Raw genomic sequence first — 27,288 nt, forward strand, 5'->3', positions numbered from 1 at the left:
AACTTCTAACATGGCCAAGACCAAAAAGCTGTCCAACGACGCCAGAGACAAAATTGTACAAATCCACATGGCAGGAAAGGGCTACAGAGAAATTGTTGGAGCAATCATTAGAAAATGGAAGAAGGTAAACATGACTGTCCATCTCAGTCGGCGTGGAGCCCCATGCAAGATATCGCCTCGTGGGGTCTTAGAAAGGTGAGCAATCAGCCCAGGACGACACGACAGGAATTGGTCAATGACATGAAAAGAGCTGGGACCACCGTTTCCAAGGTGGCTGTTGGTAATATACTAAGACGTCACAGTTTGAAATTATGTATGGCACCAAAGGTTCCCCTGCTTAAACCAGCACGTCAAGGCCAGTCTTAAATTTGCCAATGACCATTCGGATGATACAGAGGAGTCATGGGAGAAAGTTTTGTGGCCAGATGAGACCAAAATGGAACTTTTTGGTCATAATTCCGCTAACCGTGTTTGGAGGAAGACGAAGGATGAGTTCCATCCCAAGAACACCATCCCTAATGTGAAGCATGGGGGTGGTAGCATCATTCTTTGGGGGTGTTTTTCTGCACATGGGACAGGACGACTGCACTGTATTAAGGAGAGGATGACCGAGGCTCTGTATTGTGAGATTTGGGGGAAAAACCTGTTTCCCTCAGTCAGAGCATTGAAGATGGGTCGTGGCTGGGTCTTTCAACATGACAATGACCCGAAGCACACAGCCAGGAAAACAAAGGAGTGGCTCCGTAAGAAGCATATCAAGGTTCTGGCGTGGCCTAGCCAGTCTCCAGACCTAAACCCAATAGAAAATCTTTGGAAGGAGCTGAAACCCAGTGTTTCTCAGTGACAGCCCATAAACCTGTCTGATCTAGAGAAGATCTGTGTGGAGGAGTGGGCCAAAATCTCTCCTGCAGTGTGTCCAAACCTGGTGAACAACTACAGGAAATGTTTGACCTCTGTAATTGCAAACAAAGGCTACTGTACCAAATATTAACATGATTTCTAAGTTGGAGAATTCTCAATATAGCAGGGTGTTCAAATACTTATTTTCTTCACTCTATCTATCTATCTATCTATCTATCTATCTATCTATCTATCTATATCTATCTATCTATCTATCTATCTATCTATCTATCTATCTATCATCTATCTATCTATCTCCTTATAATTTTCAGGAATGTGGCTGATGGCAGGGTAGTTACCCTTGTAATTCCTTCATAAATGGGCATTAACTTTTTCTCCACACTGCTTCTTTTGACGCAAGTGTTCAATAAGAGACGTAGTAGAATGTCCTGTTTTTGCACATAAGAAAACCTACCAGAATCAGAAAAACAAAACAGGACTTGAATTGATTGCACACTACTGAGTCAAATGATAGACTCATGTTTACGTCAAGATTAGTATGAAGTCACATTTTGATTGCAGTCAGGTCATTCAAAAACATAACTACAGAAACAATTTCTAGTGTACGGACCAAGAAATTTGTTACTTAAAATATTGTGAGGTCCAACTCTTTTTTTTTTTTTAGTCATGTCAGTTAATACAAATACCAAAGCATACCAAGTTTGAGTAGACAAAAGTTTTAATGTGAAAAGGACAATGTTTCAGTATTTTATTGAAAATAACCAATAAATAATACTGTGATAAAAAATAGTTAAGCACTCAGGCTGTACATTGTTATACGACCAGACAATTCAAACGGAAGAGCAGGACTAAAAATAGCATGCGAAATTACAACAATGAAGACAAAAATTGTACTTTGTATTTTAACACAAAGGGTTAAAGAAAATTGGTTCTGTCCGATTTGCCGTGGAGAATAATACATATACCTATGATGAGGATTATATCTTAAAACTATGATAAAAGACAACATAAATGAGTAATAATAAATAACAGAAAAGGACAGTTTCATTCATAAACAGGTTTGATATAAAGTCTTGATAAATAATCAAAAAATATTTAGTCCTGTCGATTTACAGCGAGAATTGACAAAGTCTACAGTGAAATTGGTCCGCCCAAGCAAATTGCCCCTTCAATTCTTCTGTACGTTCAACATCCCCCTGTACAGATGGTGCTCTCAAAGGGCACAACCTTTTTCTGTGATTAAAGGGACACATATGGCAGGGACAAGTAAGGAAGAGGTCTTGGATGCAAGGCCAATTAAAGAGAATCTGGAATTTGGTTTTTACTTGCATTTTAAAGTGGCCCTAGCTTTCTTTTACTGGTACTGATATATGGCTTAAGTTTCTTAAATTCAAAACTTTCCATTTGGTATCATGTATATGTTGCGTTTAACAGGGATGATTTCCTGTCAACATCACCTGGCTTGCTTGCAGTTATTTTTATGGTGATGGAGTACTCACAGTGTTGAGGAATTTGCAAAATGGTCTCTCCATCAGTTTCTCTGATATTCACACACCCATTGACCTACATAAGAGCTGCATTTACGTGAAAACCACAATAGGCTAAAAAAAAAACATTTGAAAAGGGTAACAATTTGAAATTAAATTATATCACAAATCACTTAACCATTGATTATATTTCAAAACAACAAGGAATAAAATACATCTGGTCAAATAAAGATTATAAAAAAAGATTAGATAAAATGTCTGTTGGTAGAAATATACAAACTCCAGACAGTAGAAACATTCAATTACATCTGAGAGCTGATAAGCACAGTGAGGAGATGTAAAAAGTTGAATGAAAGTGATTCAGGCAAAAAAAAAAAATATACATAGTATTCTAAAATCATTTAAATGTCCCATTGGTTTACATAAATATAAAAAATGTGGATACATCTAGACAGTTTCCTCTAGGGATACTGAGATTGGTGAGCAAGCTCTGTCTGTCTCTCTGCGATGTGATATATTTTTAGTGTCCTTGAAATCTGTTAGTTCATCATCCTGGTCTTGAAAGCAGGGAATTCCCCTTCATCTTCTGACCAGCGGTTACCTATAGAAATAATGAGGATAAACTGAGATGGGAAAGATGGAGATATACAGACAAGAAGGAAGGCAGAACAGAAGACAGGGATGGATGGGAGGGAAATGAAAGAAAGAAAAGGCATGAAACGTGTTATTAGAATTGAAAAATTCTACAAAGCTAAGTTCTGTTTGTGAAGAGGACTGATTCTTGAGATGCAAGCGACAGTTGTGTGCCTGCATGATGTTATCTTACCGTTGTGAGAGGTTTATGTTAACAAGAGTAGGTCCTGACAGTAGCAGTGTCCAGCCTCTGTATAGACTGACTTCCTGTATGTGCATCTTGGCAAAAATCACATGCAAAGACATGCCGTTAATCACAGCCTCATGAACTACAGAGCAAGCAGGCCATTCAAGAAGAATTAAAAGTAAGAAAGGTATTTTGCTGCAATAACAACGCATTTTAGTCACAAACACATGCACAAATTTCTCTTACCATCCATTGGGTTCCTCTTTGGTTGTGTGGAGACAGATGTATTGCTGGTGGTCACCCTGAAATTAGCCGGCAGAGTGTCTGACACACCCAAGGACATCCCCCTCATGTCTTTGGGCCTGAACTTTTTTCTCCATGAGGGAGCACGCCGGAAGTTCTTGTCATCATCCTGGTATGATAAAAGAAAAGGGTTTACTTCCATCATGCCTGATGTCATTTGATTCAACGGACACTGTCCGCTTATCACCTCTTCCATTCTCTTGCCTGTACCGATGGCCAGCAAACTGTTGTATTCGCGCTCAAGAGTTCCTCTGGCCTAGAGGAGAAAGAAAGTGAAAAGAAAGTGAAAGAACGAGAGAGAGAGAGAGAGAGAGAGAGAGAGAGAGAGAGAGAAAAGCACAGAAATTACTAGGTGTATCCTTTTATTGAACATCCGGTATAAAAACAGTGCCAAAGAAATGAGCGTTCATTTGAGATGTCACGCTGTGGCGACCCCTAATGGGACAAGCCGAAAAAACTTACTTTAGTAGGACTAGGCCTACAAAAGCAGCCAGTGGCGATAAGCACCCATAAAATGAATTGACAGCACCAACGGGAAGAGAGGGGAACAGAATTTTCGATCATATATGTAATAATAAAAGCTTGGATTGGTCATCTAAATATCCACTCCCTTATTGTATAGTCTGTAATGAATGACTATCAACAATGAAATCATTACTTTGTACAACTCAGAAATAAAGAAATGTCATTGTCCAACAAATAAAATCACGTTTATGATTTGAAAATTATCTATATAGAGATGAAAGTGGACTTTCGTCAAAATTCCTGAAAATACAAATGTGAGTACTAGGGGGGGTCCTGCATTCTGGCGATATCTGTGAACAAAATTCAGACAAAAATTGAAAGTAAAATTTCCAAGTCCTGACCAAAAAAAAAAATTGGGCATAAGTTCCCCAAGGGGCAAGCCCAGATTTTTTTGCCCCCATCCCGCTATCACTGGAAAGCACAAAATCACATTTGTCATTAAAATATGCCATCTTATCACAAAACAAATGGATTAAGTGAACTATTCAGTAAAAAGACATTTAAAATTGTCCTTTTCCCCACATTATACATATTACAGTATAGATATAGAATATGCACAAAAATATATCCTACAATTTCTACACTGTCCAGCAAAACATGTTAAAGAAGCTGATCAGTAGTAATTACTTTTCACGTTTAAGTCTCAAACTTTTTACGTCTCGTACTGATACACTCAACTACATTGCTCACTATCTTAGCTATAGATGTAGTTATACTAATAGTATAATCAGTTCCCTTTATATATATATATATATATATATATATATATACATATATATATGCGTTGCTTTGTTGAGTTTCCTCCTGCATATTTTTTTATCCTATCGGAACACACACTTTATGGGTGCACATCTTGGACACTCGGGTGAAGAGAGGGCCGAAGCAGTCAACTGATCACCACTTGGTGGTGAGTTGGCTCTGATGGTGGGGGAAGATACTGGTCCGACGTGGCAGGCCCAAACATATTGTGAGGTTCTGCTGGGAACTGCAGGTGGATTCCCCTGTCAGAAGGAATTTCAACTCCAACCTCTGAAAGAACTTTGCCCATGAGCCCGAGTGGACAATGTTCCACGCTTCCATTGCTGAGGAGGCCAACCGGAGCCGTAAGATGGTCGGTGCCTGTCGTGGCGGCAACCCCGAATGCGTAGGTTGACACCAACAGTGAAGAATGCTGTCAGGCTGAAGAAGGACTCCTATCGGGCATTTCTGGCCTGTGGAACTCCCGAGGAAGCTGATAGGTACCGGCTGACCAAGCGGAATGCAGCTTTGGTGGTAGTTGAGGCAAAAACCAGAGTGTGGGAGGAGTTTGGTGATGCCACGGAAAAGGAGTTCAAGACGGTTTCAAGGAAATTCTGGTCCACCATCCAGCGTCTCAGGAGAGGGAAACAGTGCACTGGCAACACTGTGTATGGTGAGGGTGGCGAGCTATTGACATCAACTCGGGACATCGTGAGTCGGTGGGGAGAATACTCAAAGACCTCCTCAATTCCATCAAAACACTTTCCCATGAGAAAGCAGAGTCTGAGTTCTCTGAGGTGGGCTCTTCTATCTTTGGAGTTGAGTTAAAAACCTCCTCGGTGGCAGGGCTGCGGGGGTGTATGTAAGATTCGTCCGGCGTTCCTAACGGCTCTGGATGTTGTGGGGCTGTCCTGGTTGACACGCCTCTGCAACATCGCGTGGACATTGGGGACAATGCCTCTGGATTGGTAGACTGGGGTGGTGGTCGCCCTTTTTAGGAAGGGGGACAGCAGGGTGTGTTCCAACTACAGGGGGATTACACACCCCAGCCTCCCTGGTAAGGTCTATTCAGGGGTGCTGGAGAGGAGGCTCCGTCGGGAAGTCAAATCTTGGATTCAAGAGGAGCAATGTGGCTTTCGTCTTGGAACCGTGGACAAGCTCTAGGCAAATTGAAAGCTTCAGCTTTCGATTTAGCTCTCTCTTTACCACAATGTATCGATACAACGTGAAACCGTGGACAAGCTCTATACCCATGGCAGGATCCTCTCGGGTTTTGTTTTTTTTTCAATGACCAATGATGAAATGGAATGACCAGGTCGCAAAGATCTACCCACTACAAAAATGCAAAACATTTATTTTAAAGTATATTGAGGATTCTTTATGTGTAAATGTATGTTTGTGTGCTTTGCATTACCGCATGAGCCAATATTACACAACGTAATTAACTTTAAACATTTTTTGTAACTAAGTTCACGATGATCACTAAATGCCATACGAATGAAAATGCACACCTGGGCTATGTCACTCACGTCAGTGGATTCGTCCAACTGCAGTGAGAAACATCCACACATCAGCCATGCCTTCAGAGCGCCATGTAACTGTGCTCCTTTAAAGCTGCAGAGATTTCATTGAAGATAATATTTCTGCCTTATTTTTAAAAGATCATCTTGGAAGGACTTCTTGTTATTAACAATGTGATGAACCCGGAAACAAGCTTTCGCTGTTGAACTATATTGTGTGAAAAGTGATTACTGTGCGGCCAATTGGGATTTTAGTTCGCTGACTTTTCTCATTCTCAGCTTGCTTTTTGGCGGAATGTCGGTGTTGCATTTTCCATTAACAGTTCCAAAATGCCGCTCCACATTTCACTACACTGGCAGATGAGGCAAACGCACTTTGAAAATGACATCGTGAAAAAGTTGTCCACCTCCCATTCCGTATGAAAGTGATACGTTTTTATATTCTTTACTACAGCATCCATACTAATTTTGTGAAGATTTCTTAAGCAAGAGCTTAAAATAGGGGAAGCTCACTGACAGCGTGTTTTCCTGCACTGACGTTTCTTGCACATGCGCAGTGAGCCAAAGTTAAAAAAAAAAAACGTCTGATGTCTTTTTATTTTTTTTCTTGGCACGCCGTCGTGATCGACCGAAAATGCCTCGCGATCGACGCATTGAGCACCACTGGTCTACAATGATGCGGATTTTGTATCAATACATTGTGGTAAAGAGAGAGCTAAATCGAAAGCTGAAGCTCTCAATTTATCAGTCGATCTACGTTTCTACCCTCACCTATGGTCACAAGCTGTGGGTCGTGACCGAAAGAACAAGACCCTGGATACAAGCGGCCGAAATGAGTTTCCTCCGCAGGGTGTCTGGGCTCTCCCTTAGAAATAGGGTGAGAAGCTCCGTCATCTGGGAGGGGCTAAGTGTCCAAACCGCTCCTCCTCCGTATTGAAAGGAGCCAAATGAGGTGGCTAGGGCCTCTGATCAGGATGCCTCCCGGACGCCTCCCTTGTGAGGTGTTCCAGTCATGTCCTACCGGAAAGACACCACGGGAACGACCCAGGACACGCTGGAGAGACTATGTCTCTTGGCTGGCCTGGGAACACCGTGGGATCCCTCCGGAAGAGTTGGATGAAGTGGCTGGGGAAAGAGAAGTCTGGGTATCCCCGCTAAAGATGCTGCCCCCGTCACCCGGCCTGGAGAAGCGGTTGAAGATGGATGGATAGTAACTCAATGCGCTTTACATGATTAAAAGTATTCAAACACATAAAATTTTACAAAGTACAATTAAAACATGTTGTAGTACAAGAAATATCACTGAAAAGTGGAAGTAATCTCAGAAGATGAGTTTTTAATCTGGATTTGAAAATACACGGTGCTGACCTCACCTCAGTGGCAAGTTATTACATCCATGTAATGGGCCACACATCTACAAAAAGTTAATTTTTTGACTTGCAGTCCACAAAATGTCTTGAATCTTGAGGATCATCAAGATATATTTTGGCAAATGTGAGAGGAGCCTTTGTAGTCTTCGATTACAGAAGGGATTTTTGTCTGGGGAACCTTTGGCCAGAGTCTTTCTTATGGTAGTCAAGAACCTGAACTGAGGCGAGCAAGGCCTACAGGTATTTAAATGTTGTTTGAGGGTTTTTTTGGGACCTCCTGGATGAGTTGCTGTCGCACTCTTGGGGTAATTTTAGTTGGCCATCCACTCCTGTTTGCCACGGTTCAGTTTTTTCCATTTGTGGATAATGACTCTGACAGTGGTTGCTGGAGCCCTAAAGCCTTGGAAATGGCTTTGTAATCTTTTTTAGACAGATGGATTTCAAGCACTTTTTTTCCTCATTTCTTCTTGAATTCCTTTGGATCATTGCATGATGCATTGGTTCTCGAGATCTTGTAGCTTACGTCACATTCTCTGACATTCTATTTAAGTGAGTTTTGATTAAACAAGTAATGTGGTAATCAGGTTTAGGTGTGGCTTATGAAACTGAATTCACCTTTCCCAAATGTGTGGTTAACAAAGAGGGGGAGGGAAATTACTTTATCACAGTGATTTGGGATTTTTTTTTTTTGTTCCTTAATAAATTGAGTTGTCATTTGAAACCTGCATTTTGTATTTCCTTGGGTTGTCTTTGAGGGATTTTGAAATATTTGTGTGAGATAATGAAAAAAAAAAAAAAAAAAAAGAAAAATCAAGAACGGGGCAAAAACCTTTTCACAGCACTGTATAGGCCTTGTGCACCTACGTCACCGAAGTCACGTGACTGGCCAAACTGCCAGTCTAACAAAGCATTGTGCAATGCTAAATCGGTTGGAGACGACACGAAAATGTCTTATAGCACAATGCCCAGAGTTTTGTCCGATACCGTTAAACATTTAGAAGGTGATAACGAAGGTACATGGAAAAATAAGAGACCCTTGGCGTAGAGGACCTATATTTAATGCAGAAGTCGATGTTTTCGCTGATAAGAAAGTGGACTGTTAAACCCCGTCCGCGTGTCTTGGACAACTAGATCTACACATGTATCTGATTAGTAAGTCGTCGAGATTTACACGGAAAAGTTTGAAAGTGTAGCAAAGTCTGGACGCATACAAATACTTTGTTGCTGGATCTGTTCTCAATCAAGAATAAATCTCACATAGTGATGGAGCCACTCAGATTTTTTTCAATACAAATAACATTTAAATAAAAGACCCCTGGTTTTACACAAATTCGCATTCATTAACTATGATTGAAAAAAAAAAAAAAAAGACCAAGTCGGCTCCTCCATACACGAAGCATGCTGAAAAAGAAAATAAACCGCTGAGATAGGCTTCAGCCCCGTACACGGATGCGTGTTGCAGCCACACGTTAATCTACGTAAACCTCTCTGACAAACGGCTTATTTTCTTTTTTTAAATACGCATTGGACTAATTTGAGAACAATGCACATTACAAAAAAAAAAAAACATCTGTCAGGTAGAGGTTTTCCGAAGATTAACGAGTAGCCGGAACATGCTTCCGTGTATGTTGGAGATGACTTCCTGTCGTTTTTTTTTTTTTTTAAACGCATTGTTCTCAAATGAGACAACTTGGCATTATAAATACTTCTTAGGAATTTGAGATTGAGAGGAATAATTCCTACCAACATCTATCACGTTTAATTGCTGATAATCTCTTGATCTTTTGAAATCTTTTCAGATGGTATTCTACAGAATGACCTCTTTGAATATCTGTCTCATCTGTTGTTACAACCAACAGCACAACTTGTCTCGGGCATTGTGAATATTCTGCTCTGGTTCAATGTCCCCCCACACTGTCGAGCAATTCTTTTTGACCGGCAATATGGTGCCGTGAAAATGGTGACGTTACGTGCACGAGCTCTATACACATATATGCACAGACATGTAATTCTTTTATAGTTAGTTTTTGAGTAAACACCATATGGTAGTGTCAATGTTCATCTTGAAAGCCACTAATTAAAAAAAAATATATATCAGCCAAAGTGCTTCTTGTCACATTAGTCACTAGCCACCATAGAACACTGGCTTGGGCTTGCAAGAAAAAAAAATGGAATGATAGGCAGCTCGTATCCACACCAAAAAAAACCCTAAATTGGGTCAACTTGGATCACAAGCCACCACTATACTTTGATTTGTTTCCATTTGAAAGGGAAAATTATGATTCAGGATTCGTTGTTTTTTTTTTTTCCCAAGTTGACTCAGAGGTCTGGGGGCTGGAAGCATGATCAAAGGATGATCATCAATTTTAACGTGGAAGTTTTTTAAAAAGTATTATGAATGAAATATATCTAGTACATCTATAGATAACTGCTCTTCTGTTTTCAATATGTACACAACATGGTCATTCAATATTTAGGCGCGTACCTTTACCCCAAAAAATTTCAAATACAAATTCAACTAAGTAAACTACTAAATTGAATTCAGATTTGTATCATGGAATGTAAGCGTGCTTTCATAGCGTGTATATCGTATGCATTCAAAAACATTTCAATTTCTTGTTTTTGTAAATTATTGAAATGCATGAATTTGACAAGAATTTTTAACATTAAGTAAATAATACAGACATTTTGACAAGTAATTGGTTCTGAACTCTGACTACCCTGTCTGCAACTCGGGTTGGTTGTTGGCCTTTGTTTGACATTCAAATGTGCCAGCTACGGAAAAGTTCATTTTCGTTGCTTCCAGTTGTTGGACGTGTTTTTGTCATTTTGCGTGAACTTTCAATGCCTTGAAACCTCTTGATCCATAGTCAATAATATCCAAGGGTTCGTACACTTCCAGAGAATCAAAATTCCATTAATTTTCCATGACTTTCCAGCTACTCAATACAAAATTCCGCGACTAATATTGGATTGCGTGGTTGTGGCAGACGGCAATATTTCAGCTAGATCAGCGGTCAGCAACCTTTGACACCGAAAGAGCCATTTGAACCCGGTTTCCACGGAAAAGAAAACACTGGGAGCCGCACATCTAAAATGAAGAAAAAAAAAAAACTTCTACTACTTTACCGCAGCATGTTTCTCCATTGGCTTTGCCGGGCTTGAAAGTCGCTCAAAATAGACGGCGTTTCAGCGGGTATACCCGCTTCCGCAGTGTGACGTCTATTTTGAGCGACGAAAAAATAATATCAAATAATTTAATTAATATTTTAATATTTCAAGATCACAATCTTCAAATTTAGAACTAAAATAATATAAAAACTAACACAAATAAAACGCACTTCAATTAAATACAAAAAAATTTTTTTAGTAATTTATTTTCCCAAGCCAATCAGAGCCGCATTATAAGGATGAAAGAGCCGCATGAGGCTCCGGAGCCGCGGGTTGCCGACTGCTGAGCTAGATGATCGTGTGTTCCCACTTAAATAAGTGCCAAAGCTTAACAATGTAGTAGGTGCATCATAATGACTGTGAAATTTATGATTATTAAAAATATAAACTATAATTACAAGTGTATAAAAGTATTGTTGATAAGAAGCTTATTGGCTTTGTGTGTAATCAGCAGAGACATGGGCATGCTTTTACAAAGCCATTCGCCTTTGAATTTGCTTATCCTATCACTACAACATGGCAGTAAAGCACGCTCGTAAGTGGTTTCTTACCTGCTGTGTTGTAAGGTAAGAGTACTCTTCAGTTACGAAGGCTTTATGCAACCAAGCCTTAGGCTTCAAACTTGCCTACAATCAACGTTCCCTCAAATTTTTTACTTCTGAGCAAACACACTAAGTCCATGAGCACCCCCTTTGACCACCGTGAGCAACATCAGACGTATGCACTGTGGTCAGATCAGTGTCATCCATTGAAGGTACATGCCTAATTCAAAGATTGAGATTACAGCATTTACATTCCCATTAGAACATTTTTAAGAACAATTTTGCGTTTTTGCAAACTTACAATGAAAATGTCAACAAACAAAAAAATACATTGCTAACCAAACCAAGCCAACTATGAACTGTAAATTTGAAATGTCACATCCAACTTTGTTCCATTTTTTTTTTTACCCACAATGATATCCCTGTCTCTTTTTCTTGGTGTAAAACTGAATTATTGCTTGCAGAATATCTTTAGCAATGCATGTTAAAAGCTGAATGATGCTAACAACCAGTTTTAAGGTTAATGTTATGAGGTCTCCTATATTTAAAATAGAGAATTATCTTTTTGTGCACTGTATTGTCTATGCTTTAATCCTCTATCAGGCTGTGCCAAAGTGGAATTTTAACATTATACACCATCTCATCCTGTATTTTCTACTTTGGCTTCAGACCAGACCTTTTTTACTAAAAAAAAAGAGAAAATTGTTTTTCCATTGCGCTGAGAATATATATATTTCTACTCGTAACAAATTTTACGCGCGTGATTTTTCGTGCTAGACTGTGCAGATTTGCGAGTGCGATCGCACCAATCAAGTCACAGTGACTGAAAATCCCATGACATTCCCCGACCCAAGCCAAATATTTTTTTTATTTACCGGACTTTCTGAGACCTGGAAAAGGCAATATTTCTTCCCATGATATTCCAGAAATTCCCTGACCCGTACGAACCCTGGTATCCTGACCCCATGTGCACAATGTTTTACCAGGTCGATCAATTTTGCGAATAAAGTCGCTTAACAGAGTGACAACTTCCTTTTTCCAACTGTATCGATGATTTCTCATTCCATCCAATCCTATTGGAACTTATTTTTGACCTATCAATTTCTTTCACTCGAGAGGCGTCTTTCCTCTTGAGCACCGCCATTGTGTTGACTTGAAAATGGCCCCATGAACCGCCTCGAATACAAGAAGCATTTTCATTGATCAGGAGGAACACATTCGACCAATCAACTGGCACGTACCTAATTTCCCACCTCGCTTCCAAATATCGGACCGGAATATGAACAAGTGTGGATTCTGGCACGGGTTACGATCGGAATATTGCAGAAATACGGAGAATTTTATTTATTTTTTAATCAATGCAATTTAAAAAGATGGAATTCCGCCTATAAAAGGGAAAATCACATCTGTTGACCTGAGCGTGAACCTGAATCGACAATCTTTAGTTCATAGGACAAGTAATAATGAGTTTTTGTAATTTATACAACTATTTTTTTTATGTTTTATAGGCTGAGTAATACAGTATTGATGTGCTATTGTACCTGAGTATTCTGTGTAGGAATCTGCAGGAGTAGTGCCAGGGAGTTGTGATCAAAGGTTTCATCCAGAGAGAGCAGTGCGCCATGGACACCACTCTCATAGAGGTTGACACTGTACTCTTTCAGCCCAATAGCCTGGACCCAATTTATCAGGCGCTCATTACTCCACACTAGCACATCTGAAATCAGGGACAAAGGAATTTACTATGCACTTTTTTTTTGCATAATTAGATGACAAAGGTAAATTAGATCATACTTGCTGCTAAAACAATTGCTTTTGTTACCATTAAACTCGAGCTGTGACTCTTCCCTTCTTCTCTCCAGCTCCTTTCGGTCATAGTTGAGCCTCCTTAAACACATTACTCCACACTGAAAACTGTTCCTATTAACCAGAAATTGAATTCTGATCAGTGTTTAGCAGCAATTTGATAAACATGAGTATGTGGCATGCTGGATTAAGACAGTGCTTCTCAAATATTGAGGTGTATCCAGCGGGGTTGCAATGCGATGCCAGGGGGCGTGTAAGACCCTGAAGAACTATGATTTGCCATACTAGAATAAAATGGAATTGCACATCTGCAGTAGATGGTAGTAAGATGATCTATATTTTTCTTTTATATTCAATGTTTATAAGGATGAGATAAGATGATCCTTTATATACAATGTTATACAGAAGTGTACTCGCGGGGGCTTGGGGTGGGGTCAAAATGTTTTCTTCTTCCTGGGAGTGGGGTGCGGGTAACAGAAAATAATTGAGAAGCACTCGATTAACATCAGACAAAGGACACACGTTTGCTCTGGATGTCTTTTACCTGTGGAAACTGTCTACCATTTTCAGCTGTCCGCGGAGGTCTTTCTTGGTCAGGTGATCAAGCATGCGGGCGTCCACCAGGGACTCCATGAAATATGAGCGATACTGTGGTAGACCCAAGCTGGGTAGCCACTCATTACCAATCCATTCGTGATTCATGTCGCCATACGCCAATGTCTATGATTAAAACAACTTTTTTAAAGAAACACATTTGGAAACATGGGCAAATAAAATAAAACAAAAATTCAAATGAATTATTAAATGGTTACTTTGCAGGATATGGTGGCATCACTAACCTATTTATAAAAAAATGTCATGTCATGTCAAAATGTCATACACAAAGAAAATATTTGAAATCCCTCGTGAAATGTTTCAGCCAATTCAGGCTTTAGTTTAATTGTTACCACACAATCACAATCACAAAAAAAGGGAGAAACCAGCATGATTTCGCAAAGATTGGTGTATAAAACCACCACACTAGTATTGGTGTTAAGATTTAACAGTAAGCGGGCTCTGTACTTTTCAGTGAATTTCAACAAAACAGTAATCTTAATCCCAAAATATATCTGTTTATTTAATTGCACATGAAGATAACGAGTAACTACATAGGGATGTTTATGACTGGGTTGAGGAGGACATCACACCCCAAGTGGTGGAGTTCAAGTAGCTCAGAATGTTGTTCATGAGTGAGGGAAAATTTCAGCGCAAGTTGGACAAACGGATTGCTGCAGCATCTGCAGTGACGCAACTCCGTATTAGACTTTTGTGGTCAAGGAGCTGAGCCAAAGGTCTTAATTTACTGATTGATCTATGTTACTATCCATATCTACAGTCACGAGCTGTGGGTTGTGAACGAAAGAACTAGATGACAGATACAAGCACCCAAAATGAGTTTCCTTCACATGGCGTCCGGACTCTACCCAAGAGATAGGGTGAGCGGTTTGGCATTCCAGGAGGGACTAACATCGAACCATACTCCTCTGCATTGAGAGTAGTCACAGTGAAGAAAATTAGTATTTGAACACCCTGCTATATTGCAAGTTCTCCTACTTAGAAATCATGGAGGGGTCTGAAATTTTCATCGGAGGTGCATGTCCACTGTGAGAGAGATAATCCAAAAGGAAAAATCCAGAAATCACAATGTATGATTTTTTTTTTTAAACGAATTATTTGTGTGATACAGCTGCAAATAAGTAGTAGGTTTGCACACACTGCAGGAGGGATTTTGCCCCACTCTTCTACACAGATCTCTAGATCAGACAGGTTTCTGGGCTGTCGCTGAGAAACACGGAGTTTCAGCTCCCTCCAAAGATTTTCTATTGGGTTTAGGTCTGGAGACTGGCTAAGCCACACCAGAACCTTGATATGCTTCTTACGGAGCCACTCCTTTGTTTTCCTGGCTGTGTGCTTCGGGTCATTGTCATGTTGAAAGACCCAGCCACGACCCATCTTCAATGCTCTGACTGAGGGAAACAGGTTGTTCCCCAAAATCTCACAATACTTGGCCGCAGTTATCCTTGCCTTAATACAGTGCAGTCGTCCTGTCCCATGTGTAGAAAAACACCCCCACTCTGGATTTTTCTTTTTAGATTATCTCTCTCATAGTGGGCATGCACCTACGATGAAAATTTCAGACGCCTCCATAATTTCTAAGTGGGAGAACTTATAGCTGGGTGTTCAAATACTTATTTTCTTCACTGTAGATGAGATGGCTCATGTATGTGATTAAGATACCCCTTGGATGCATTCCCAGTGAGGTGTTGCAGGCATGTCTCACTGTGAGGAGGCTTCCAGGCGCAGGACACATTGGAGAGACTGTCTCCTGGCCTGGGAACACTTCGGAAGAGCTGGACCAAGTGGCTGGGGAAAGGGAAGTCTGGGCTTTCCTGCTGATGAAAAAGGATGGATGCTTCCACTCTTTTTGGGTACTAGGTGTGCTTTGCACAATTTTTTCTGTGAAGTAAGATTTAGATTTGGGTATCAAGACATCCAGGCTTTGGGTTAAGCAATTGGCACTACGCTGATTTGATCGTATCGGGCGACAATGAGCATTTTATGCTGATCGGTTGATGAGCTTCATCATTATAATTTGCCGATCCAATTGATTCATCATTGATCATCTCCGCAAAAGACTCCGCCATCGCCAACGTGCACCGTATATTTGAAAACGAAAGCGAGTTTATTTTTCAGCATTGTTGCCTGTGTTTTGACATGGAACTAAATATCTGATGACCAAGTTATTAAAAAAAAACAAAAAACCAAAAACAACAATCCAGCCCTATGGGAGCACAAGCCAGTGAAATCTGCAGGCTGGTCCCAAGCCGGTATAAAAGCAGAGGGTTGCGTCAGGAAGGGGATCTGGCTTAAAACTTTGCCAAACAAATGGGAGCATTCATCTAAAGAATCCCAGAAAGAATCGGTCATGGCCCAGGTTAAAAACGTCCGCCCCCTGCACCATTAACCTGCACGGTGTCGGTGGAAATTCAGCTACTGTGGGTCGAAGACAAAAAAAGAGGAGTAAAGCGAATTCGTCAGCTGAATGTTGGGACTATGACAGGAAAAGCCCAGGAGTTGGTTGACATGATGATGAGGAAAAAGGTTGATATGTGGTCCATCCAAGAGAGCAGGTGGAAAGGTAGTAAGGCTAGATGATTAGGGGTAAGCTTTAAATTATGTTACCATGGAGTAGCTGGGAAGAGTAATGGAGTAGGGGTTGGTGCTGCAGAGGCAGTGAGGAACAATTGCATTTCACATGTGTAAACATAAGTATCTTGCATTGCCCCACACACTGCCAGCGTAGGCAGGTCATTACTGACGATGTTGTAGACACTCACGGTGTCACATCGAAACTAAAATTATCACACCACAGCAAAAAGAAGAGCCTAACGAGCAAATAAAAAAGATAGATTACTTGAGAAATAAATGACACAAAACATCCACTTAAAACAGTATTTATATCTATCCAGCATGCTTTGTGGGACTAAGCAGGCTGTTTGATATGTGTTATAATCTTGAAGAATTTTACACCTGTGGTTCTAAAATTGTAAACTGTTCTAATTTAACAGATTGTTATTTTTTCTTTAATGCCACAAACAATAGAAATACATTATTGGGGGGGGGGTTTCACCTGTCACTGTATTTGCTTGACACTGAGGTACATTTAAGGATCTGGAAATTGCACCCAACGATGAGCCACATTTGTGGAGCTCAACGATTGTCTCTCTGATTTACTGGCTGATTTCTTTTGATTTTCCCATGATTTAAAAGAAGGAAGCAGAGTGTTTGAGGTGTGGCTTCATCCCCAGGTATGCCGTCAATTAACACACGTTGTCAATTAACCCATCACAAAAAGATCTAAAACCGCTGAAGCAGCAAACCTTGTGAAATTCAATACTTGCCACTCTCAAAACTTTTGGCCACAACTATAGTCTGGGTCTTGCATTTTCTGTTCTCTATTAGGTGCCCGAAATGCTCCCATATTGCTTCCCCAAATGAGGAGAGAGTCCATAAATTTAGGGTTATTAACCATATTTTTCCTCTCTAGTCTGCTTTCTTGGCATAGTTGAACAGAACTAACATTAGTGAGCGGTAATCTGTTTTTCTCCCTCGTCAATGACCGTCACCAGAAGAGGTAGTCACATGACAGTCAGAGGAGGCTTGCTAATGATTTATCCTCAATCCAGAGTAACTTTTTTTTAATAAACTTAAAATCATAATGACATTAAGTTTGTTAGCATAAGTCTGTTACCTAGATTGGAGGAATAAACCCTACGAGTTGGAAGTGGCTATGTCAGTTTTGACATTTCAAAGAAGAAAGGTTCGCGTCATTCAGAGTATCAGAATTTTTAGTTTTGATACTACATCATTATGGGGTTAGGAGGTACAGGCTTGGCAGGCTATTGAGCACAAGTTAATTGAAAGGGTGACATATATTTTCAAACCTGGGCCCAGCTACTTTCGTCGTCCTCCTGATGTTAGCATGGTTAGTGAGCATGGTGATGAAGGAAAAAAAAGGCTGTGTTAGTCAGATTGCCGTGCTGGGTTAGAACAGCTGGAAGTGAAATTTTAATATAAAAATGAAACGATATCTCATTCTGAGTCGACACACACATCACACCATATTCCCAACTCCCACCACAAATATATACCAAAGAGTGAGTGGATGAGACACTGTTCCAAGTAGCCGAAAGGTCAAATCACAATAAGGCCTGAAGATTATCATCATCATCTGTCAAATACTGATGTTCTGTATCGCCAACTTGGAACAGGCCCAACAGTCACCAGAGCTGTGAGAAACAAACCAGTGTTCAGCCAATCTCAAAGACTAACCGTGGGATGTGTGGCTGCCAAACTTTCCATTTCTTCATGTGTGACCCAAACGTTTCCTGTGGTCTGATCATTTGACACCCCCAATCACAAGTAAATGAAGTTTGCATAGAAAGGACAATGGTGCAGGACAGAAGAGAAAAATCAGGGAGCATTTGTTGTCAAAGCAAAAAAATAAACGCTTAAAATGTTAATCCATGAGAGTACCATGCTCAGTGAGATTAAGAGGTGTTAGAATGTTTCTAAGTATGAGACAAATACCGTTCTGGAGGTAGGAGGGGCAGAGGGGCTAGTGAGTGACATGATTTCCTGGATGGCAAGGCGTAGTTTCAGACGATGTAATGGGTTGCTGATGCCAATCTCCCTCTGGATTTCTGTGTCTGAAAGTGCTGACATAATGGCTCCGCTTTTTACATTAGCACGACAGGCAGCTACATACCAAGCAGGCATGCCGACCCACAGCTGGTCAAAGGACAAAGAAAAAAAACAAAACCAAACAGTCATCACATGAATACCAATAAAATCAAAAGTTAATTCTTAAAATAATTTCAACTTAGATCAATGCTGTACCTCAAGCCAAACGACAACAGTCGGTCCATCCCATTGGGCAAAAGGCAGGCCCTGCCTGCGTGCCTCATCTAACAGTTCATGCCTGACACAGAAATTAATACTTAAAATAATATGTAATTAGAGCTTAATTGAACCAAACCCAATATAAGAACACAAGCTCATCCCCACAAACACATTCAGTATCATAGCAAGCAAAAACAAAGAGTCAAGCAGTGTAAGAACGAAGACATTCTCATCTACAGAAAGTGAAAAAATACCACCAATGCCCTTGAAGACCAAAAGAGTAAAAACATCGTAAGTAATTTGAAAGTCCTGACTGTGTATGTTCAGACCTTTTTGTCCCCCATTAGGGATGATATAAGTAGGGGCTATGCCACTAAATAAATGTTTTATGCTTTTAGATATTTTGACCGTTCCAATACTTTTGGTCACTATAAAAGTGAATAGATTCTTGACTTTTGTCTCATACTCATCTTTTGATCTAAAAACCAAATGTGGTCAGTGTACAACAAAAAAATGAAAGTGACCTTGCCGTCATAATACTATTGAGTGGACTGTATGGGTGTAAAGAAAATTGGCCGGTACGTACATTTCACATCAAATTTCTACACATTTATTAGTGAATGATGTCCGATGGTAAAGGACAACTGCTATTAAGTTTTGAGAAAGGTGCAAGGAATGTTGAGTGCTCTCAGAGGGAATTCCCTAAACTGGCCTGGAAACACATTCTATTTATTGTCAATGTCAGTTTGCCATTAGGTGGCACACTTCATCATCATTATGCATACAAAAGCTTAACAGTGGGTAAAAAAAAATGTTCCAACAATTGGTTGGACTGGTTTCCTATTAAGAACCTTTCAGCAACTGATTATGCAGTGTCCTCCATGTTTATAAAGAAAAGAAAACAATTTTCACATTGAGTTGAACTTCATGCTTCGAAGCAGCATACACATTTAAGTTAGGTGGAGAGCAGTGTGGGAAAGTTACCAGACATTCAGAAGGACAGCAGCAATGAGGACTTCAAGTGTTGGAAGAAAAAGCAAAACCAAATATGAATCAACTTACCCTGTCTTTGGACTACACAGAGAAGGAGGAAAGGGTGATAAAAAAAGAGGGAGATTGGCAAAACAAAACAAAAAAATATGAACTGATCCCTGTTAAAAGTACTTAAATGCGTAGCTATTTATATTTACAAAAAAACAACAACATGGAGGTGCGACGTGACTGAAGTGGAAAAGATTGTGTTGAATGAAAATAATTTAATAAACTGATAATAGGAGTAAGCAGGAGCCATGTGGACAGGCAATTTGTGTGTATGAACTAGCATGAAAATGCAGCATCAGTGCAAGACCACACGTTTTACAATAAATACTTAATACACAGTATATGGATAAAAAGGCTAATACAGTCATTTAACAGCGACACCTACTTCTTCTGCAGTTTTCTGTTCTTTTCTGCAGGGCCGCCCAGGGTGCCCATTGGTAAGGCATCCTTGGCTGAGCTTTCTCCTTCAGGGGTACCAGCTAAGAACAAAAACACAATGTTTATTGCTGCTAAGAGACCTTAAACATTGCTTAAATATAGAGATCCTCTAGTAGCACAGTGTGTTGAATGAGCTGTAAATTTATTCATTTTCTGAACCGCTTATCCACACTCGGCGTGCGTGCTGGAGCCTATCCCAGCTATCTTTGGGTGAGAGGCGAGGCACACTCTGAAATGGTCGCCAGCAAACTGGAGGGCACATATAAACAAACAACAATGCACAATCACATGCACACCTATGAGCAATTTAGTCTTCAATCAAGCTACCAAGCATGTTTTTGGGATGTGGGTGGAAACTGGAGTGTCCAGAGAAAGCAAACTCAGGCACGGCGAGAATATGTAAACTCCACACAGGTGAGGCCGGATTTGAACCCGGGTCATCAGAACTGTTAAATAGATGTTCCAACCAGTTCTTCCACCGTGCTACTGAGATGTAGATTTAAAAATAAAGTATTTATTAACTTTGGCCATGTCAGACAGCCATTTCAGGATTCCAGGACCATTCCTCCCTCTCACTAAAACTCAGCAATCATAGGCTCTAGTTCAACTGCAACTCGAATGAGGCAAGCAGTATCAAAATTAATGCACGTAGAGTATACAACAAAACAACTTTACACACCTATTCACATGCCAGGTTTACATACATAAATACACACACACACACACACACACACACACGCACGCACGCACGCACAACTGAAATAAGTAACTCACCATTTTTTCCACAGAAAATATTTATGTTGGGGGAAAAAACCCACGTAATTCATGCGTAGAAAAAATAAACCAAAGAACTTCAGGAATTAAGCTATGTGCAATAATGTGACATGCCACGAGAAAAAAGTATTGTATAACTTATTGAATACCTGGTACAAAAGCTTTTTTGTCATAACGGGTTCGAGATGCCTTCTATATGTAGAAACAGCAGGGTTTCCTCCCTATTTTGTGCTTCACTTTTTGCATCTTCAGTCCTTTGCGGGTTTTTATTTAAAAAAAAAAATATATATATATATATATATACCCAAATCAGCATATTGCAGAAAGACACATTGATACAAGGCGCGCGATTGGTTCCCGCTGCGACATTGACCAATGAGAGCATGACTGGCTCCATCCCGTGAGCTGATTGGATGCGCATCATCGGATCCTCAGACAGCAACTTTCCACTCAACTCCTTGTTGTGCACGTTGTCTCATCAATGCTGTTGACCGTCTCGCATATGTACTCTTAGTGTTGTGTTTGTGATGAGTTTTTTTAAGCGATAACATTTTTTGATGATGTAAGTTACAATCAGACATGTGATTTGACTGAATGAAAAAAGACTGAAAAATAGCCAGGGATCTGGAGGTGCAAGCATATTGAAAGTAGGATCACCAATTTTAACGTGAAAGTTTGTTGTATTATGTATAAATTGTATTATGAATGAAATATATCTAGTACATCTATAAATAAATGCTATTCTGTTTTCAAAATGTACAAAATATGATTGTTCATCATTTAGGTGCATACCTTTACCCCCAAAAATTACAAATTCAAATATAAATTCAACCAACTACTAACTTGAATTGAGATTTGCATCATGGCATGCAAGTGTGCTTTCATAGCGTGTATATCATATCCATTCAAAAACATTTTCATTTCTTGTTTTAGTAAAATTAAGTTTCTTTTGGCTTGACTGAAATGCATGAAATTGACAACAATTATTAACGTCATGTGTCGTTATCAGTAAATAATACAGACAATTTTACAAGTAATTGCTTCTGAACTTTCACTGTCTACAACTGCTGTTGGTTTTTGGCTTTGGGTTGAGATCTTAATGTACCAGTTATGGAAAAAAAAAAATTCAGTTGCTTTCGGTTGTTTGACGCGTTTTGTTTTGCGTGAACTTCCAATGCCTTGAAACCTCTTGATCCATAGTCAAAAAGTATCCTGACCCCATGTGCAGAATGCTTTGCCAGGTCGATTCATTTTGCAAATGAAGTCGCTCAACAGAGTGGTAACTTCCTTTTTTCCAACAGTATTGACGATTTCTCGTTCCATCCAATTCCATCGGAACTTAATTTTGACATATCTATCAATTTCTTTCACCCGAGAGGCATCTTTCCTCTCGAGCACCGCCATTGTGTTTACTTGCAAATGACCCCATAAACTGCCTCGTATACAACAAGCATTTTCATTGGTCTGGAGGAACACATTTGACCAATCAACAGACGTGCATCTAATTTTCCACCTCGCTTGCAATGGTCAGACCGGAATATGAACGAGTGCGGATTCTGGCACAGGTTACGGTCGGATTATGGCAGAATTTTTCATTTTTTTTTTAATCAATGCAATTTAAAAAGACAAAATTCCGCCTATAAGCGGAAAAATCACATCTTTAAAATACCACCTCAGCGTTGCTACCCCAGCAAAAGCTTCCTTTGCGGCGCCTGAGAGGTGGTGACTCCGCATGCACGTTTATCTTTTCAGGCATCCAGCGGGAGGAATGGGCTCCTATTAGGGAGCACTTCTATCCTTTTTGGGACTTAGGGGGAAGAATAAACCATTTTGTGCAGCAAATGGCACGGGCACTATGCTACCTACTGGGATGTCCTCCAGGGCTCTGGACAGGGCACTTTTCTCCTCGTTGTTGTTCTCCCGCATTGTGATTCAACCCTCGGGGATGAGGCTTTATGGGCAGCAAAAGCTGGTTCTAAAAATTTCAAAAACATATACAGTACGGCCTCAGAAACGTGCCTCTGTATAGTGCTCCTCATCTTTACATGGAGGAAGAGTTTCCTAGATGGTGGGTGCAGGTTTTAAACATGGATGAAAAAGGCCTTTTTTGGAAGTGTATTTCTTCAAGGACCATGTTTATAATCATCATGTGACAATGCTGTAGGTGAGCAAACTTAAAGCCTCTACGAGCCGTGTGTGTGCGTGCGTGAGTGTGTGTGTGTGTGTGTGCGTGCGTGCATGCGTGTGAGAGAGCGAGTGAGACGGGACTCCGCAGGCGTGTGGAAATGCAGCACGAGCATTTGCTAGTGTGTACAATTTACAAGTTTAGTGAGGGTGACCGGGGAGAAGTAGTGATTAACAGAGGACACATTGATGCAGAGTTCTTTAAGGAGGGTTAGGGTGTGGATCAATTGGTACCGGGCCGCCAAAGAAATAACCAATTAGTTCCGTTGTATTCATTATCCAAATCTATAAAATATTTTATTTTGAAAAATGACCGGATTCTTTTGCTTACATCTCTGTCACTTCAGCGCCAAAATTTAACCCACAACCAAGCAAAATAAGTAAAAAACATCCTAGGAAAATTTCTTTTCGAAGGGGAAAAGGCTCAGTTAAGTGACAAAAGAAGAGCCCGCAACTTCCAAGAAAAGAAAGTTACTGACAACATCAAAGCACACGCCCTTAACTCTGGACTTTTTTAGGAGCTTTTTGGACGCACAGCACACATGTCTTCTCTTAAACACGGAAATAAGAAGTTATCCAGAGCAAAATTGCTCGCAAGAGTTTTTGAATGACGAGAGCTGCTGCAAAGATTTCACTCAGAAAGTAGTCACCAGTGGGAGCACATTCATTCTCCCAGCTGGTGCACGATCACCTGTCTTTGCTATTAAAAGAGTCAAGTGGTACTTCCCAACCAAAAATGACCCGCAAACCACCAAGGGATAGATCCGATTTATCAGCAAACGAGGTGAATCCCGCATGTCTGTGCAACAAGATCAACTGCTGGAGATCGCAAACAACGGTGGCTTTAAAGATATTTTCGAGACAACTTGCCCATGTCCTGGATTAAAGTCATGGCAGAATACCTGGAGATTGCCACCAAAGCACTGAAAACCCTGTTGCCATTTCCAACATCTTATCTGTGAGAAGAGCAGTTTTCTGGAGTCTTCTTCTTTTCCTTTCGGCTTGTCCCGTTAGGGGTCGCCACAGCGTGTCATCTTTTCCCATCTTAGCCTATCTCCTGCATCTTCCTCTCTAACCCCAACTGCCCTCATGTCTTCCCTCACCACATCCATCAACCTTTTCTTTGGTCTCTCTCTAACTCTTTAGCCTGGCAGCTCCATCCTCAGCACCCTTCTACCAATATACTCACTCTCTCGCCTCTGAACATGGCCGAACTATCGAAGTCTGCTCTCTCGAATCTTGTCTCCAAAACATCCAACTTTGGCTGTCCCTCTAATGAGCTCATTTCTAATCCTATCCAACCTGGTCACTCCGAGCGAGAACCTCAAGATCTTCATTTCTGCCACCTCCAGTTCTGCTTCCTGTTGTTTCTTCAGTGGCACTGTCTCTAATCCGTCCATCATGCCCGGCCTCACCACTGTTTTGTAAACTTTGCCCTTCATCCTAGCAGAGACTCTTCTGTTACATAACACACTAGACACCTTTCGCCAGCTATTCCAACCTGCTTGGACCCGTTTCTTCACTTCCTTACCACACTCACCATTGCTCTGGATTGTTGACCCTAAATATTTGAAGTCTTCTACCCTCGGTATCTCTTCTCCCTGTAGCCTCACTCTTCCCCCTCCACTTTTCTCATTCACGCACATATATTCTGTTTTACTTCGGCTAATCTTCATTCCTCTCCTTTCCAGTGCATGTCTCCATCTTTCTAATTGTTCCTCTGCATGCTCCCTGCTTTCACTGCATATCACAATATCATCTGCGAACATCATGGTCCAAGGGGATTCCAGTCTAACCTCATCTGTCGGCCTATCCATTACCACTGCAAACAGGAAGGGGCTCAGAGCTGATCCCTGATGCAGTCCCACCTCCACCTTAAATTCCTCTGTCACACCTAAGGCACACCTCACCATTGTTCTGCTGCCATTATACATGTCCTGTACTATATTAACATACTTCTCTGCCACACCAGACTTACGCATGCAGTACCACAGTTCCTCTCTTGGTACTCTGTCATAGGCTTTCTCTAGATCCACAAAGACACAATGTAGCTCCTTCTGACCTTCTCTGTACTTTTCCACTAGCATCCTCAAGGCAAATAATGCATCTGTGGTACTCTTTCTGGGCATGAAACCATACTGTTGCTCGCAGATACTTACTTCTGTCCCGAGTCTGGCCTCCACTACTCTTTCCCATAACTTCATTATGTGGCTCATCAACTTTATCCCTCTATAGTTCCCACAGCTCTGAACATCGCCTATGTTCTTAAAAATGGGAACTAGCACACTTTTCCTCCATTCTTCAGGCATCTTCTCGCCTGCTACTATTCTGTTGAATAAGTTGGTCAAAAACTCCACAGCCATCTCTCCAAATTGCTTCCATACATCTACCGGTATGTCATCAGGACCAACTGCCTTTCACATTTTCATCCTTTATAGTGCCTTTCTGACGTCCCCCTTAGTAATCATTGCCACTTCCTGGTCCTTCACACTTGCCCCTTCAACTCTTCCTTCCCTCTCATTTTCTTCATTCATCAACTTCTCAAAGTATTCTTTCCATCTATTTAGCACACTAATGGCACCAGTCAACACATTTCCATCTCTATCCTTAATCACCCTAACCTGCTGCACATCCTTCCCATCTCTATCCCTCTGTCTGGCCAACCTGTAGAGATCCTTTTCTCCTTCTTTCGTGTCCAACCTGGTGTACATGTCTTCATATGCCTCTTGTTTAGCCTTTGCCACCTCTACCATTGCCCTACATCGCATCTCGATGTACTCCTTTCGCTCTCCTCAGTCCTTTCAGTATCCCACTTCTTCTTCGCTAATCTCTTTCCTTGTATGACTTTTTGTATTTTGGGGTTCCACCACCAAGTCTCCTTCTCCCCTTTCCTACCAAAAGACACACCAAGTACTCTCCTGCCTGTCTCTCTGATTACCTTGGCTGTCGTTGTCCAGTCTTCCGGGAGCTTCTGCTGTCCATCGAGAGCCTGTCTTACCTCTTTCCGAAAGGCCGCACAACATTCTTCCTTTCTCAGCTTCCACCACATGGTTCGCTGCTCTACCTTTGTCTTCTTAATCTTCCTACCCACCACCAGAGTCATCCTACACACGACCATCCTATGCTGTCGAGCTACACTCTCCCTTACCACTACTTTACAGTCAGTAACCTCCTTCAGATTACATCGTCTGCACAAAATATAATCCACCTGCGTGCTTCTACCTCCGCTCTTGTAGGTCACTATATGTTCCTGGCTCTTCTGGAAATAAGTGTTCACTACAGCCATCTCCATGCTTTTTGCAAAGTCCACCACCATCTGTCCCTCAAAGTTCCTTTCCGCCGTACTTACCAATCACTTCTTCATCGCCCCTGTTTCCTTTACCAATATGTCCATTACAATCTGCACCAATCACAACTCTCTCGCTGTCTGGGATGCTCAGAACTACTTCATCTACTTCCTTCCAGAATTTCTCTTTCAACTCGAGGTCACATCCTACCTGTGGGGCATAGCCGCTAACCACATTATACATAACACCCTCAATTTCAAATTTTAGTCTCATCACTTGATCTGATACTCTTTTCACCTCCAAGACATTCTTAGCCAGCTCTTCCTTTAAAATAACCCCTACTCCATTTCTCTTCCCATCTACTCCGTGGTAGAATAATTTAAACCCTGCTCCTAAACTTCTAGCCTTACTACCTTTCCACCGGCTCTCTTGGATGCACAGAATATCAACCTTTCTTCTAATCATCATGTCAACCAACTCCTGAGCTTTTCCTGTCATAGTCCCAACATTCAAAGTCCCTACACTCAGTTGTAGGCTCTGTGCATTCCTCCCTTTCTTCTGACGATGGATCCGGTTTCCTCCTCTTCTTTGTCTTCAACCAACAGTAGCTGAATTTCCACCGACGCCCTGCAGGTTAGCAGTGCCGGGGGCGGGCGTTGTTAACCCGGGCCACGACCGATCCGGTATGGGATTCTTTAGATGAACGCTCATATTTGTTTGGCACAGTTTTTACACCGGATGCCCTTCCTGACGCAACCCTCTGCATTTATCCGGGCTTGGGACCGGCCTACAGATTGCACTGGTTTGTGCCCCATAGGGCTGCATTGCAGTTTTCTGGAGTGACAGCAACCAAAACAAAACAACGGAATAAACTTGACAGAAGCAACACATTTTGGCTGCCATTGTCTCCCATTACCAGCACTTTAAATTCATTTTCGTGGCATAACTATCTTATTTTGAAGGCATGTTTAAACGTTGT

At 41.0% G+C, this 27,288-nt stretch overlaps 1 protein-coding gene across 14 annotated transcripts in view; it reads right to left on the reverse strand.

Moving 5' to 3' along the window:
• Nucleotides 1-1,594: 1,594 nt before the first annotated feature.
• LOC133498603 (liprin-alpha-1-like) overlaps nucleotides 1,595-27,288 on the reverse strand; it is a 131,274-nt gene continuing 105,580 nt past the window's right edge. For 3 of the 14 annotated variants that reach the window (XM_061815663.1, XM_061815662.1, XM_061815676.1), the window contains 13 exons: nucleotides 20,012-20,105; nucleotides 19,648-19,659; nucleotides 18,583-18,664; nucleotides 18,274-18,474; nucleotides 18,016-18,078; nucleotides 17,628-17,654; nucleotides 13,688-13,863; nucleotides 13,160-13,257; nucleotides 12,879-13,054; nucleotides 3,659-3,727; nucleotides 3,415-3,580; nucleotides 3,175-3,260; nucleotides 1,595-2,971 (listed from right to left, as the gene is read on the reverse strand). In XM_061815663.1, the coding sequence (XP_061671647.1) occupies nucleotides 3,193-3,260; nucleotides 3,415-3,580; nucleotides 3,659-3,727; nucleotides 12,879-13,054; nucleotides 13,160-13,257; nucleotides 13,688-13,863; nucleotides 17,628-17,654; nucleotides 18,016-18,078; nucleotides 18,274-18,474; nucleotides 18,583-18,664; nucleotides 19,648-19,659; nucleotides 20,012-20,105 (1,232 nt within the window). In that variant the 3' untranslated portion in view covers nucleotides 1,595-2,971; nucleotides 3,175-3,192. The remainder of the gene's footprint in view (nucleotides 2,972-3,174; nucleotides 3,261-3,414; nucleotides 3,581-3,658; nucleotides 3,728-12,878; nucleotides 13,055-13,159; nucleotides 13,258-13,687; nucleotides 13,864-17,627; nucleotides 17,655-18,015; nucleotides 18,079-18,273; nucleotides 18,475-18,582; nucleotides 18,665-19,647; nucleotides 19,660-20,011; nucleotides 20,106-27,288) is intronic. The other 11 variants (XM_061815664.1, XM_061815666.1, XM_061815671.1 and 8 more) reach the window with 11 other exon arrangements.

Source organism: Syngnathoides biaculeatus, chromosome 3 (genome assembly GCF_019802595.1).
Source record: "Syngnathoides biaculeatus isolate LvHL_M chromosome 3, ASM1980259v1, whole genome shotgun sequence".
Classification (NCBI taxonomy): domain Eukaryota; kingdom Metazoa; phylum Chordata; class Actinopteri; order Syngnathiformes; family Syngnathidae; genus Syngnathoides; species Syngnathoides biaculeatus.